This window comes from Chlamydotis macqueenii, chromosome 3 (genome assembly GCF_036417535.1).
Source record: "Chlamydotis macqueenii isolate bChlMac1 chromosome 3, bChlMac1.mat, whole genome shotgun sequence".
NCBI lineage: Eukaryota > Metazoa > Chordata > Aves > Otidiformes > Otididae > Chlamydotis > Chlamydotis macqueenii.
The window spans coordinates 97,579,717-97,594,709 of record NC_141558.1 but is presented as its reverse complement, the minus strand read 5'-3'; the positions used below and the strand labels follow the sequence as shown (position 1 = coordinate 97,594,709).

Below are 14,993 nucleotides of genomic sequence, written 5' to 3'. Positions count from 1 at the left end.
CACTGGCACGGGTTGCCCGGAGAGGTGGTGGATGCCCCATCCCTAGAAACATTCCAGGCCAGGTTGGATGGGGCTCGGAGCAACCTGATCTGGTTGGAGATGTCCCTGCTCCTTGCAGGGGGGTTGGACTAGATGAGCTTTAAAGGTCCCTTCCAAGCTAAACTATGTTATGAGTCAATAATTCTGTGTGTGACTGAAATTCCACACTGCTACTAAGTTGCACTGTGAGACAGGTGGAAGGATGGGAAAAGGGGCATTTTGCCCTTCAGTTCCCCTTATAGAATTCCTGTCTCATGGCTTGGTTTAGACCAGAAGCTCAGCTTTGGTCTTAGATTATTAATTCCTTAGTTTTGTTGTCTCTGTACAGATTTTTCTCCTATTAGCTTCAGTGAGTTTCCTGGGAAGAGTTAGGACTGACTTTATTTATCTAATGTCACCCAACTAGAATTCTCCCAATGGTATGAGTATGTAAAATATAGCTCTGAGTAGTTGACAAAGTAATAGTTATTGTGCTCACTTAGGCAAAGTAGTTATTTTATCATCAAAAAGAGGAATTTTAACATTTTTCAGGTTATTAGCAGAATAAAATATTTTGACACATGTCTTCGGAATGTTTCTACAGCATCCAATGTGACTTTGTCTCTTAACAAACGAAAAACCCCAGGAGGACATACCATGCAGGCAGCTAGGGATTATATATTAATTTTAAATCAACCTTCTTGCAGCATTTAGAAAGCAGTTATTTTAGTTGCTGTGATTGAGGTCACTGATGGCAGTTGTGGTACATGAGTTTGTATACTCTCTTCTGAATTTTCACTGCAGACTTCCAGACATTTCTGTTGTCATGGGGAGCTGTATCTCAGGCAGTTTTGGCTTTTTGGGTATATATATCTGATGCCATTTCCTCATAGCCTCAGTTTTGATATAAACTTCCCCTCTGGGAATTAAGATCCATTCAATATGTATAAAACTTTCATATGCAGTGTCATATGTTTTTCCTTGCTGTCTTCTGAAATGTAAGAGCAGGCTCCAGATTCTAATGAAGAATCTCTTGCCTCCATGTTTTATTAAGGCTTTTGAGAGTTGATGCTTGGGATGAGTTCAGGTGAAGTAAAGGTACACTGTGTAATTGTAAGTCTTGTTGCCTTAGAAGCATCTGAATATTTCCCAGTTTTTCCAGTGATTTTTGTATTGTTACTGTGTTTTGCCTGTTTGGAAACGTGACAAATTAAGATTAAAATTTGTCCTGTTGTTTCCCAATAAATGCACTGGTAAGCCATAAGATCCTACTATTTGTAAAACATATTTATAGTTATTTAATTATATAATTATTTGCAAGATTGAAGTAGCAAACAGGGTTTTAGCTGAGAATTAGAAATAGGAGACTTTTGAGCTTTTAAAAAGCAACATAAAAGGTCAGCTTTAAGCAAGGAAAAGGGGTTGACTGAAACTACTGTAGCCTTAGGAGTACATAAAAAAAAAAAACTCCACAAAACAAAAAAAACCCTCACCAAACCAAAAAAAGAGAACAAACAAAAACCAAACAAGGCTACTGAACTTGGCAATGTTGACTCTTTAAACCTGATTTATTTGATACAGTATTTTCCAAAATTTTGGAAAGTGCAGTCTCCCTTTGGTACTACCTGTCCTCATTTGACCACTGAAGTTTGCAGCAGCATCTTTCCTCCCGGAGAACAGTTGTAATTATTTGCTGGAAGTGCTTCCATTCACACTCATGCTCTGGAGGAACGGATCCACTCTCAGAAACTGGCAGTGATTTGCCATCTTCCAACCTACTTGCATCCCACTCTTGCTCCTCTGTCCTGACGGAACTGAACAGCAGCCAAACCATTCCTATTTAACACTAACGCTTTTGAGACACCAGGTAGAAAAGATGCAGTGCTGCAATTTAGGATACTCTTATGTGTATTTGATGTTTTAGATTATGTCTTGATTTTCTAAAATAAACTTTTAAATTGATCTGTTGTGTATAAGCAACAGTTTATTATATTCCTGAAAAAAAGCCAAAGACACCTTTATATCTCAATAACGCTGGTGGTATTATAAAGTTATTTCAGGAGTCTACAGTCATTGCACATACTTCAAAAGCTGATGAGACATCTTATATATGTTACTGAATGTGCTTTACATTAATATTTTCTTCAAGGTTACATTTTCTAAATATCTGTGCTTCCTCTAGATGCTTTTAATTATTAGATCATACCAAATTTTTGCTAAGTTAGGATGATGCTAGAGTTTAAATTTTGCACTACAGATCTTTTGTCTTTTATTGGGCAAGTCTACATCGAAATAATTATTCTCAGGTATTCTTTGGATTACAGTGATTATTTTTTTTTTTTTTGTTCCCCACCCCCCCACCCCCTGCCAAGCAACTGAACCATTGAAAAGACATAGGTACAGCTCTATAAATGTAGCATTGTAGTAGTTACTCTACTACCATTTAAAAATCAGTTAATAGCTGAGCATCTCGCTGTCATTGTGCGTTAATTCTTATTCTCTGTGAAGTAAGGAAATGTTCCTTTCCAGGTTCTTTTAAAAAAGGGTTTTCAGAAAGGTTAAGTGGTCAAATGTTACTGGGCTACACTGTAAACTGATTGGGAATTGAACTTATGACTCTGAATCCCTGTCCAAAGGAGCCAAACATTTTTTTTTAAAAACTCCAGAGCAGCGTGAGCTGGTGATAGTGAGGTGTTCTGCCTGTCTCTGAGGTTTCATGCTTCAGGGAGAGCCAGAAGTGGAGCTTTTTGACTTTTAAATATGTTGTCTCAGAAGAACATCTGCTGAAGGTCTTTGCATGGGGTGCATGCTGTTTAAGAAATGCACCCTGTTGTTTTTAAATAACCTTCTGGTGCTTGTTATGAACAATGGCATAATGCTACTTTGTTCAAGGAGGAAATGCTTCAGGGTCTAGCAGATTGATAGCATCCGTTTCAAAGATATTGTGAGTTGAGTTGTCCTCCAAAACAATAAAATGGTCTGACAGATCACAATGATCAATGAATTGCCATATGACATTTTCTGAAGTGTGAACCTTAGAAAATATTTTCTCCAAAAACGTAGATTGTATCAATAATAATTAAAAAAGGATCTATTTCTGTGTGTATAAGGTTAAATGTGCCATAATTATGATTCTTTTTGTGGTATGCTAACGAAACGGATGCTTGCAAAGCAGGTTTATTTGTGTGGTTCCTTCCCCACTCCAAATTGATCTTTCAGTTGTTGTTGGAAAGTATAGTTGCTTAATTTCCCTTGTTTGCTGTGTAACCAGCTGATGTTGCAAGTGTCTGCTTCATTGTCTCTTTTCTCCTTCTTCCCACTGCACCCACCAAACATGCAGGAAGTAATTTTGGTACTGCGAAGGATCTGACAGAAGAAATAAGATCATTAACATCAGAGAAGGAGGGGCTGGAAGGACTTCTCAATGAACTGTTGGTTTTGAGCACCAGAAATGTCCGAAAATTAGAGAGAATTAAAGAGGATTACACCAGACTGAAACAGGAACTTGAACAAGGAGAGGCTGCCTTCGGTAAGTAGTTCATAAGCTGCTGCAGCTTTTGCTCAGTCTTGAGTGCCTAGAAGTCTACTGAGTTTGAGGAAACATCCTGCATTTCACAAAACATACTGATTTTCCTGAGGAAAGTTTGGCCAGATAAGCAATATGCTGAATATGCTCTCGCTCTCAGCTGTTTCCACTGGACGTGGGACAGGTTGACGGGAAGAAGGGATGTCCCAGCAATATACAGCTTTATAGAGATCTACCTTAGCCCAGTTCTTAAAGACTTTCCTTTCTAAGCCAATTTTTGGAATAACGATGATGATGCTGTGCATTTACTCACATACAGAGAAACCTATGTAGTCTTTTATGTGGAAGCAGTAGATGCAGTTGGCTGTGACAACAGAACCATATTTAGTGTGTATAAATAAATGCTTAGTATATCTATAACGTACTTGGTGGTGAGTCTGAATGTGTGAGTTGCAAGGGATGCCTGGGTCTGAAGGGAAGAGTTCTCTTCGTAAATTTATTGGGGGGGGGCGTTAAACAGCTTGCTAAACCCAGCTCACATACAACTTTAAGCAGTGTACTTGGGTTGTAGTATCATGGTGGAGTTGGGGAAGTTCTGTGCAATTACTGGGAAAGCTACAGACAACAAAATAGCAAAGTTATTCCTAGACTTGACTTATCTTCTTGTCTGCTGTACCCTCTCCTGAAGTTAAGTAGATAAAGTGGCCTTGCTACTTCATTAAATGAAAAGGCTGAATAACATTTAATTGACTACAAACATACAGTTACTATAGTTACCTCTAAAGAGCTAAGTATGAAGCTGAGAGCTCCTTTAAAGCTCTAGTAGTTTGAAATGTCTTTCCTTTTTCAGGATCTTATGAGTAGTAGGTTGGTTGAAGAGAGGAAAGTCCCTCAGCTTTAAAAGTATATGAAGTTTCTTCATAGGCAAGTGGATAGGCAAAAGCTATTTTATAAACAAAGTTTCGTAGGCAGCGGGAATATGACTAAGACAATGTTTTAAAGATGCATAGAGGAATATATATATACATAAACACTTTACTAGAGGAGAATTTTCTCAGAAATTAGATAGTTAAAAATTAAATAAACGATTCCTCAAAGTAGTGCATTGTTACCTAAGCTGAATGATTCAAACACACATCAGGCTTCCTCATTGCCTGGATTTGCAAGTGAGTTGAAGAAGTTCTGACCTTCCAATCTGTCCATTTTGTTGCTCCTTTGTTTCTAGGACAACTACACTTCCTGTAATATGCATGCCCTTCTCATTTGTATTTTTCTTCAGCAGGGTTTTAACGAAAGCCTGTGCATGACTGTTGCTGAAGCAACCGAATTGGTTGCAGTTCGTAGTTCCCCCCCCCCCCCCTTTGTATTTATGTTGCTGTAATGAGGTGTCATCTTGGTCTGACCTCTCCTGTCCTACAATTTGTGACAACGAATTGTAAAACACTGGGTGTTTATTTTGTGCATTGTTCCTTCTAATTTATTGTGATTCTGTAGGTGTAAGGAGAAATTTATCCCCATGTAAAATAACTCTGAAGCATGTACTTGTCAGAGATACATAAACTGAAATCTGAGATTTTCCCTTCTCCTTGTCCTTGCCCCTTTGCACGTAATCTGCACCATTTTCTCCTTTAACAAATGAAAACTCACTTAGCTTTGAGAACACTAGCATGAGTTTGATCCCACACATTTGATTGAGTAAAAGCCTTCTGATACTCTCTGGAATGTAGTAAACAGATTGCATCTTAAAGGTGGCATCCACTTTTACGAACCAGTTGTTATTTTGTACTGTACTTTCATGTTTGGGGACTAAAGCATAAACAATCGGAATATGATTTTGTTACCATTTGGTTTTGCTGTTATTCAGAAGAACTGGAGATAATTGTGTTGACTTTATCTGCACTGCGAAAGGTGCGATTTGCGTCGGGGTAGCCGAGCTGACTTTCTGCATGGCCTCAGGCTTGGTGGTTTGTTTAAGCTGGTAAAATCAGTTGCTGCTGAGACGACTGATTTTGCCTTTTCCTCCTGATCCTGTCCCGTCCCGTACACCAGCTCAGTGCTGAGCAGTAACCTGATGCGAGCAGGACGTTGGCACACCCGTGAGACCCACCACTGTGTGGTGGGAGTGCTGCCATTGGCATAAAGGATGGAACAGTGGTGTGGGGCTTGTGATGGTGAATATGTTGACCTGCTGCTGTTAGTGACAGTGTGATTTTGAGTGGAGTTTGGCAGGAAACTGGCTCCTAAAATGCTTCTGTGGCTTGAGCTAGTAGTGCAGCATGGGCTCAGCTGCTCTGTGCTGTGGGTTAAAATTAGTTGAGCTGTTGGTCCTATTGCTTGGTGCAGCCCATTCCTGGTTAGTTTGACTTCTGGCTCGTAGCTATAGAGGGAGAAGATAAATCCTTTCTCCATCTAACTACTAACTGAGGATGTTACTGTCCTCTAGCTTTTTATTTTTTTTTACTATCTGTCAGCCCAGAGTTCGTTAGGGCCCTTCAGGCCTAATTAGCCGTGCTAACTTAAACAGCAGAAATGATCTGGGCTCGGCTGGCTGATCTGTGTCCTGGCACGCAGTAGGGATGAGCCTGTGATTCCTCCTTGCCGCACAGTTGTGCTATGCTTTGGCTCAACTCTTTATGAAATAGGTGTCCATCCAGAAACTAAACATAGGTTACTGGAAGTGACATAGAGAAAGAGGTCCCTTAGTCTTCTCATCTTTAAAGGTTTATGTTAGTTTAAATAAGTTTGTGGGTTTATACATCTTTCAATGTAGAAAGAAGATGCATCATTTTTTCTCCCAGAAAAGTAATTGGATTGACTGGAGCTGTTGCCTTCTTTCATTCTTGCTTTTTTTTCTTGTTTTCAGAGAATAATCATCTTTCTCTGCATCAAGAGCCCTCCTTTTTTAATATAACTTTTTAAAACCTTCTGTGCAGATATTCCTACACACACCTATTTCTACGTCATCTGGCACTTGAACTGCTATCTTTTGTGCCTGTGAACTTCTTGAAAACTTAGTTTGAAATGTTTTCTTTTCACTGAAGATAATACCATTTTGTCTGGAAAACTTTAAACAAAGAAATTGAAATGCTAAAATATGTGTATGTTTGTCTTTTTCTTGTGTATAAATTGATCACCTACTTTTTACTTCATTAATAATTGTTGATTTCTCACAGTAATGCAGATATAAGGAAGCAGACGTCAAGGGAAGAGACTTAATCACACAATAATCAGAGCTGGAATTTTAAATAGGACACATCATTAGCATGTTAATGAATTTTCTCACTTTGTGCCAGCTGCCCAAGTATAAAAGATATTGCAGATGTAGTGCAAAAATCAGGCTTGGCTTACTGTGCTGAGAGCTGTCAGTGCTCCCTGTAAAGGAGATTTGACAAAAATCCTTTCATATTTTTAGAGATGCTCAAAAATATTCTTTTCCCATTAGATAACAGAAGCATTGACAAGTAATACTATTTATTAGCATTTTAGGATAAGTAGTATCCCTTTAGACAGTAAATTTCTTCTGAGGTCTTCAGAACACTTCTATAAAAGTGATCAACTGTGATTGCCATTTTACAGATAGGAAAGCCAGGGCCACAGAGGTCGTGTCATTTTACCTGAAACTGAGTTTCCCGATTGCTCTAGCATCAGTCATGATTAATTAAATCATTTGCAATAAATAGATTTGAAATCAAGTGATACTCTGTGTGAGCTTTACATTCTTCTGGACTGCAAGGTGTTTCTGTAGCATAAGACATAATCATTCTGGGAAAATTGCTGAAGGTCTTGTGCTTTCCTGTTGAGCAGATCCACCTTGTGAAGTCAGAAGGTTCTGTTATGGCAGGGAAGAGAACCACTTTGCAGGCCAAAACAACCAAACCTATGTTCCAGACAAGCGAAGCTTAATGACTTGCCTGTCTGCCAAACTGCTGGATTGTGCTTATAAATCCTGGCTTGGGTTGATTGGCATTTGTAACCCAGGGCTGGAAATGAAACCTACCCTCTTGTCCGCGTTTCCTCATTACCAGTACTGACGGGCAGGCTTTCCTGCCTCATTTGCTGAATTCCTTTTCTGGCTGCACTCAGCCGTTTTCTGCACCTATTACACTTTTGGGAGAGCAGCTCCTGGTAAATAATGTATGTATGCGCAAAGCTAGGAGGGGGGCTGTGTTTCGCAATCTAATTGCTAGGTTGTGCTTGCCAAGTCATCTTAAGTAGAATTTCTATACTGAATTAATTTCTAGAGGAAATATAAAATAAAGGCGTATCATGCACATCAAAATAGCTTTTTAACTTTTTTTTTTTAACTATTGTTTGGAGGCTCATACTTCAGTCCCTACTGCTCAATTCTCATTGACGTTACTGAGTTTTATTGTCTTAGAAATGGCTTATGTAAGTCCTAAAGCTCTTACTAGCCTGCTTGTAGAGTGAAGCTTTCTGGAATTGAACAGATATATTTATTAAATAATGAATTAGATGTAGCAGAGGGGTTTCTTAGGAAGCTGGAATTTTCTTTCACACTCAGTTTTTCTTTCTCTTGTTCAATGCATAGACTCTGCACGCTTGCAGAGAATATCTCATAGCTTTTTGTCCTATAACAGAAGAGAAACCTGTCAAAGTCCATTTTTTAAAATTTGTTTTTTAGAGAATTTATGTTTTGACTTAGCTACTTAAGAGTAAAATGTGTTCAGAATGTACTTGGAAGAATAAGAAAAATTCTCCTAGTCTTTTTATGGTCATTGTTCAAAAAGCTGCATATTTGGCCATTATAGAGGGTGCAGTTAATTAACCTGAAGCTTAATATCATATGAACAGAAGAAACCACTAGTGGTGCTGCTTAAAGTAATACTGGCTTTGTATAATGAAATATTTATGAAAAGCAGGTTCTGTGCTTCATATACAATTATACAGGATGTGATTTACGAAGCTGTTAATGACCATTTACTGCAAAGCATTTTTATTCTCTTGCAAAGACACATTTTTATTCTGATAGATTCAACACTGGAAGTCTTACAATAGTAGCACAGGCACCGGGAAACCTTTCTTATTTTATTTTATTTAGTTTAAATATTTGGTTTTAATAATAGGTGTTATACAAAAGGTTCTCTATTTCTCTTCATAACTGACTTTTGTAATGCTTTTTGAAAATGTCTAAAGATTATGAAAAACTTTATACGACTTTCAATTATTTCAAAAAAATACCAATTTAGTATCTGCCTATGACATGACAAAAATGATTCCATGTTTTGCTCTACTGATTTTTTTTTTGGGTGATTGTTTTAATTTTTTTCGTTAGTGCTGGTTTTTCTGCACCAAATAGGCTTTCTATAGTGTTTCCACAGTTCATCCTGTGAGCGATTATCTGATTCTAAAATGAAAAGCTGAACCTTTTGATTGCTTCTGTTTAAATAAATCATTAAAGGAGAACCACACAGCGTGTAACAGATGGGGTTCCATGAGGAAGAAGCTGTTCTGAGTCTCATTGTGTGTCCACTTCTAATTTGTGCAAGGTCATTACGTTCTGCATCTCATACCTATGTGAAATGCTTGTTGTCATTCAAGTGAGTCGTGAAATGGAATGGCTTATTGCTTATGTCTCTGGCCATCTCTGTTTAAACAGTGATCTTGTCAGATTTAGCCAGCATTCACTCTATTTAGCTTTCACAGAAAGTATAAAACCCTCAGGCATGGGATTGGCACTGTAACTGGTAGTGTCCTTTATCCTGAGCTGACATTCAACCGATGCTCCAGCCTTCTGTCAGGCAGCATGTAAAAGCCAGGTCTACATAAGAAAAGAAAGAAAGAAAATCAACAAAAAAACCAAGAAGCCCAACCTTTCAGAGCTTTTGTGTTGTCATGGCCAGATACAGCATGAGTGATTGTCCTCTGCTCATTGGTATTCTCTTTGCTGTTTCATTTGAAAAATTGGTATTTCTGCATTTGCTTGGACTTGTGCTGTTATGCATATTACATACTTGTCTGCATTTCATTGATTGTGAGCATGATTCTCATTTTCTTGGGTCATTTTTAAAGCACTTAGGATCTTTCAGGTTAAATACACCCATATATGTCTTTTGATCTTACAGTTCTGTAAGCCTGATAATCACTGTGTCTTGAATCGTTACCAAGCTTTGAGTATCAAATTCAAACTGATAGTTTTTGTTCCATATCATGCTTCCACATAATCTATATAAAATAAGTAAAACCAATTTTTTTTTTAAATAACACCTCTGTTAAATAATATTTAATTGTAAGTAGTTGAGGATTTTTTTTTTTGTTATGGAATTACATTTTTAAATAAATATTATCTGCAGAATTTGGTAACATAAAAAGAGTAAGTTCTGCTAAACTCTTTCTATATCTGTGTAAGACATTTTTATTTTAGTCATCAATTTTTGTCAGGATTGAGAAGATTGGGAACCAGTCTGAGCATGATTAATTTTGCCATATGTTTTGAGTTGCTTGTAATTGTGTTTCTTATAATGGTGATTATAAAGGTCATCTTGTCTGGTGTTGTTCATTTCAATATGTAAAATACTTTATAATTTTCACTTGGAGGATAGAGATTTAGTTTATATAAATGCAATGGAGGTATTAAATTTAATCTGGCCATTCTGTTATAATTAGATGCAAATATCTGTAATGCAGGAAATATGAAATATGTGTTCAGGCAACTTGAACTGACACAGCAGCTTGGTTCAAAGCCCACCGATATCTATGGGAGTCTTTTGAGCAGGTAATTTCTCTGTTGATGTTCAAAGGTGAGTTTCTCTTCTATCTCTTTCTTCTGAGATCTCGTGGTATGAACTTTACTGAAATGTTTTACATACCTGTGTAATACTCTTTCTTTGTAGACAGCAGTGTGACCTAATTACACACAGAGTAATAACTCCTGAAATGACCTGGTGCTGATTTTGCAGTCATAAAAGTAGTTATGTACCAGGTGCAAGAAACAGAGCTTGAACTGAAGTATTATGCTGGCTCTCTTCATGGAAAATGATGATCTCATCTTTAACTAGGATAAGCAATAAAGGCATCAAGGTTTCCTAAGTTGTAGTGCCACAGAAAGAGTGACTCTGTTGGAATCATGGAGGTGCAATCTGATGGTGAAAAGTGCTACTGAGCAGCCTTCTGCTGCAACGAGAGATGGGCATCCAACCTTGGTAAGCAACCCCAACCCCATCATCCAACACACATGCTTTACTGTGCTGGTGCACATGTGTCGTAGTTCAGCCCCAACGGGGACCAGACTACGCAGTCTCTCTCTCACTCCCCCCACTCTCCAAGAGAATAGGAGGAGATTTGACAAACAAAAGAAAACCAGGAAAAAAACCAAACACGCGGGTTGAGATTGAACAAAAAGTAAATTTAACAGTAATGACAGAAGAAAACAAGAGAGTGATGGAACACAAGTACAGTACAATAGCTCACAACAGATCTCCACATCCAGTCTCTTCCAAGTAGCAGGGGGCCTCCCTTCAGCACCCTCCTCACTTATATACTGAGCATGATGTCAGATGGGATGGAATAGCCCTTTGGCTAATTTGGGTAAATGAACCCCAGCTGTTAGCTAATTAGTTAACTGTCCCAGCCATAGGGGCTACCAGCTTCAGTTCTCCACCCAGCTCAGGTAAATATTAACTCTATCCTGGCCAGAACCAGGACAACATGTAAAGAAAGAAGCGAGCAGAAAGTTCTGGTAGTATGCCAGGCAGCATGTTCCTTTACATCTGAAATGCTCTTGCCAGCCATATATACAGTACATAACTTTTGGGGTGTATGTAATGTCAAATTATGCCTAGTTTGCCATCTCTGCTCTAGATTTCTGCATTACTTTGCTTTTTAGTTCAGCTGCTTCAACTGATTGAGTTGCAACAAGATAAACAGGAAGCAACACAGTGAATTTGGAATAAATTTGGAAGTGTATACCACCAATTTTAATCATTCTTCGTTAGATTTAATTCTGCAGCTGCATCTTCTGAGATACTGGGCTCAGATTGAACTTTCACTTTTTTTTTTTGATGAATATAGGTAGTTTCAGAAGAAATTAGATGCTAAGATGACAGAAAGCTAGAATTAAAAAAGAAAAATAGTGTTTTCTGCTTATCGTACAGATGGAACACGTTCTTATAAGCAATTCTAACTACTTCAGCACCACACTAGCCCTAGTGATGAACAACAAATGCTCTTTGGGATTTGCCACTTCTTCTGGAGTTCAAGCAGATAGTACTGTCATGCTACTGTACTTTTATTTCATTGTGAAGCTCTTTTTTTTTTTTTTTTTTTTTTTTTTTTTCCTGATGGTGTACAGCTACCATTTCTAGATCTTGCTTTAAGAGAATTCCAGTTTTGGCAGAAAGAAAGTTGTATCTGGAGCTGCTCAGAGGCAGCCAGAAAGGTGGAACCTGTCTGAGCGTGGTGGGGCGCTCAGAAGAGCGCAAAGAAAACTGCCGACATACATAGTTACACTTAATAGATAAGATCGATTTACTTTTCAAAGAAAGATAAATACTACATTCCTTCTCTCACAGATGAGGTGACTGAGACACTCAGGTAATTGGTTTTGTGGTTCTGTTAATTTTGCCATTTCCTGTAGGTACTTGCCTGTGTGTGTTTGGTTAGGACCTGTTGGATGGGATTACAGCGTGTACTTGACAACTGATCCTGAAATGTTCACAGGTTGGAAGTATGAAGACAGTATTTGGCCTGTTAAAAACCTGAAGTTTTGTTGAAAGTCAGTAAAGAGTTAGCCTAGCATTCACATGTTTCTGTATTTTAAGTAATACTCTCTTTCGTTTTTATTGTCAGTGTCATATAGCAGGGTTTTGCTTTGTTATCTTTATTTATTTTTTTTTTTCTTTGATGTTGTTCAAATTATGTTAAGATGCCATGATATTTTCAGGTCCCAAAAATGTGCAAGAGGATCTTTAAGATGCTTTGCCTCATTTACTTTGTTTGGAGGATGAGTATAGAGGTAGATAAGATATTTAAGGAATAGTGTCAATTTGTTTTCAGGTAGCACTTCAGTGAAACCAATAAGGCAGTTATCCTTTCAAAGATTCAGGCTTTCTGCAGGTTGAAGATAAAAATAGTACAGCATTTTACATTCAGTTAATGCTTTGGATTTTATTTTTTTTTTATTTTTGTTTTGCTGTAAGCAAGAAAATCTTAGTTTGGGTCATCTGGCATCACTGATGTAAAATCGATGTCTTAGAACAGGATTATACTGCAGCAGAACCAGAGAGTGAAGTTACAGGTATTTTTTCAGATGTATATATTTTGATTCAAAATCTTAGCACATTAATACATTTTCACCCAAAAGTTTTCATTGAAGAGTTTTGGCAGTGTTTTCAAGTTACAGTACACAAGTCTAATTCTATGATTGCATAACGCATGCAATTTGTAAAGAATTGTAGAATTGATCGTAAATTCACTGCAGTGACTGAATGAAAAGTCAGATAATTTTATGAGACGATACCTTTCATCTTTGCTTTGATATTGACTTGCCAATATTCAGATACAACATCTAGGAGTACGAACATCTAAGCAAAAGAAGCCCTTGGGATTCCATTCCATTTGGAATACGGGAATACATGATGTCCCTCCTGAAACAGAGTTCTTTTCCAGTTTTTGTTCCTGTTAATTGTCAGATGCAGAGTAGTTAGACCTTTCTGCCTCATTCTTTCTTGTTATTGGTTTAAGGTTTTCTTTGAAGTATTTGCAAATACAGTAGTAAAGATACAAGCTAAATGAAGTTTTTTTTTGTAATTAAGATATTGTAAAATGAGGACGCTACCAGCTTTCACTGACTTTTCATTTAATGGTTATGTACTTAAAATGAATGCAATGACTGTCTGCTCTGTAGTTTGTTACTTGAATCTCCACAGGGTTCCAGGCAAGTTGCTGACTTTATAACCACAGATAGGCAGAAGTGTAACCAAATGGAAAATATTTATCAAAAGATGGGGAAGGTATAATATCTGATGATAAAAACAAAATAAGAACACTGAAATTGTAATCCTTTCTAAAACTGCTCATTTTTTGTCCCCAAAATTATTTTAATGCTGCATGCATTATCCTAAAAAAGGCTTTACAGTAGAAAACCTCTTCCAATTCATACCTTTTACCAAGATACAAAATGGAAGAAAGAGATTATTTGCTCTATGACTCCCCAGAGAAAATGTGTTCTTGGGGTTTTTCTCTAACCTTTTTGTCTTTTTCTGTAGTTCCATTAAATCCAAACTGATCACTCTGAGGCAATGGAAAATCTTATTACTTAGAGCAGATTTAAGTACCTTATATCTCCTGTTCAGGAACTGAAAGTTTTACTCCAAGAATTTTCTTCCTCTCTCTGTCCTTGGAGACATAAACTGGAGTAAAAGGCAGAAAACTAAGGAATTGCTAATGCTTGGAGTCAGGAGCTGGAACTCTGTATCCTTCAGTTTGATTTCTTTTCTCATTGGAGCAGGAACAGAGAGAATTTGCTCATGTTTCAGTTGATTTGTGCCACGCTTTCCTTGTATTGAGGAGTGGAGGTAACGACTGCTTCTGTTACAATTATGTTTTGGTGTCAATGATCTGCAGACTCAATGCTTAAGCACAGGAGATGGTAGTAGCAGGCTATAGTATAAGACCAGAGATTTCGTCGCCTACAGTTGCACAGAGGCTGTGGTCCGTGTGCAGCGGGTGCTAGTGATTAGGATTATTTCTGATTACCTGCCAGATTTCAATTGATAGGCTGAGGTCATGTAAGAAATACATCAAGCTAGATATTCAAGAGACTACTTGATTTTTGTTGTTGTGTTTGAACCCTGGTTTATTTCTTTATACAAAAATATTGTAGCAGACAGAATATAATTAAAACTTTGCTAACTTAAAAGAAGATTCAGTCATACTTGTGGAAGGTATGTTTGGTTTGATGTGCATGTTGAAGGCTTGGGTAAAGATAAACAGGCAGTCTTTGCCAAGCTGCATGAGATGAAATAGTTCATTACCTGTTGGAATTATCAGCTGGAAGACACATTGCATAATTTGGACTACAACCTTTATACACTTCTGGCTGGATTGTACCTCTTATCTAGTGAGGTGCATTGAAATATAATTAACAATACAAGCTGGAAATGACAGGCTGAAGCTATGTGTATTTTTGTGCAGATAAACAATCCTGGATCTGGATGAGAAGTCACAGTAACATTTTCTCTAATAATTTTTTTTCCCAGTTCCTGTATTCTAAAATGTTATGCAGAGAAAATTATCTGTGCTCCATGCCAGAGAAAAGCAAATAGGCACCAGCCATGTCTCCTGTGGGCCTGACTCTTAAAAACCTTTGGAAAATGTTAAAATCCTGCAGAAAACAGCAGGAATTGCAGATCTCCTGTATTTTTGATTCTGATTTTTTGTTTGAGAGAGAATTTTGAAAATACATAGAGGCAGTAATTTCAATCCGTTGATA

At 37.6% G+C, this 14,993-nt stretch overlaps 1 protein-coding gene across 4 annotated transcripts in view; it reads left to right on the top strand.

Annotated features, from left to right (window-relative positions):
• Nucleotides 1-14,993, top strand: part of DISC1 (DISC1 scaffold protein) — a 208,835-nt gene that overhangs the window by 96,703 nt on the left and 97,139 nt on the right. For all 4 annotated transcript variants that reach the window (XR_015258242.1, XR_015258243.1, XM_086745426.1 and 1 more), the window contains exon 9: nucleotides 3,359-3,547. Coding sequence is in view for 2 of the 4 variants with exons in the window: in XM_086745426.1 (XP_086601552.1) it covers nucleotides 3,359-3,547 (189 nt within the window). In the remaining 2 variants the exon portion in view is untranslated. The remainder of the gene's footprint in view (nucleotides 1-3,358; nucleotides 3,548-14,993) is intronic.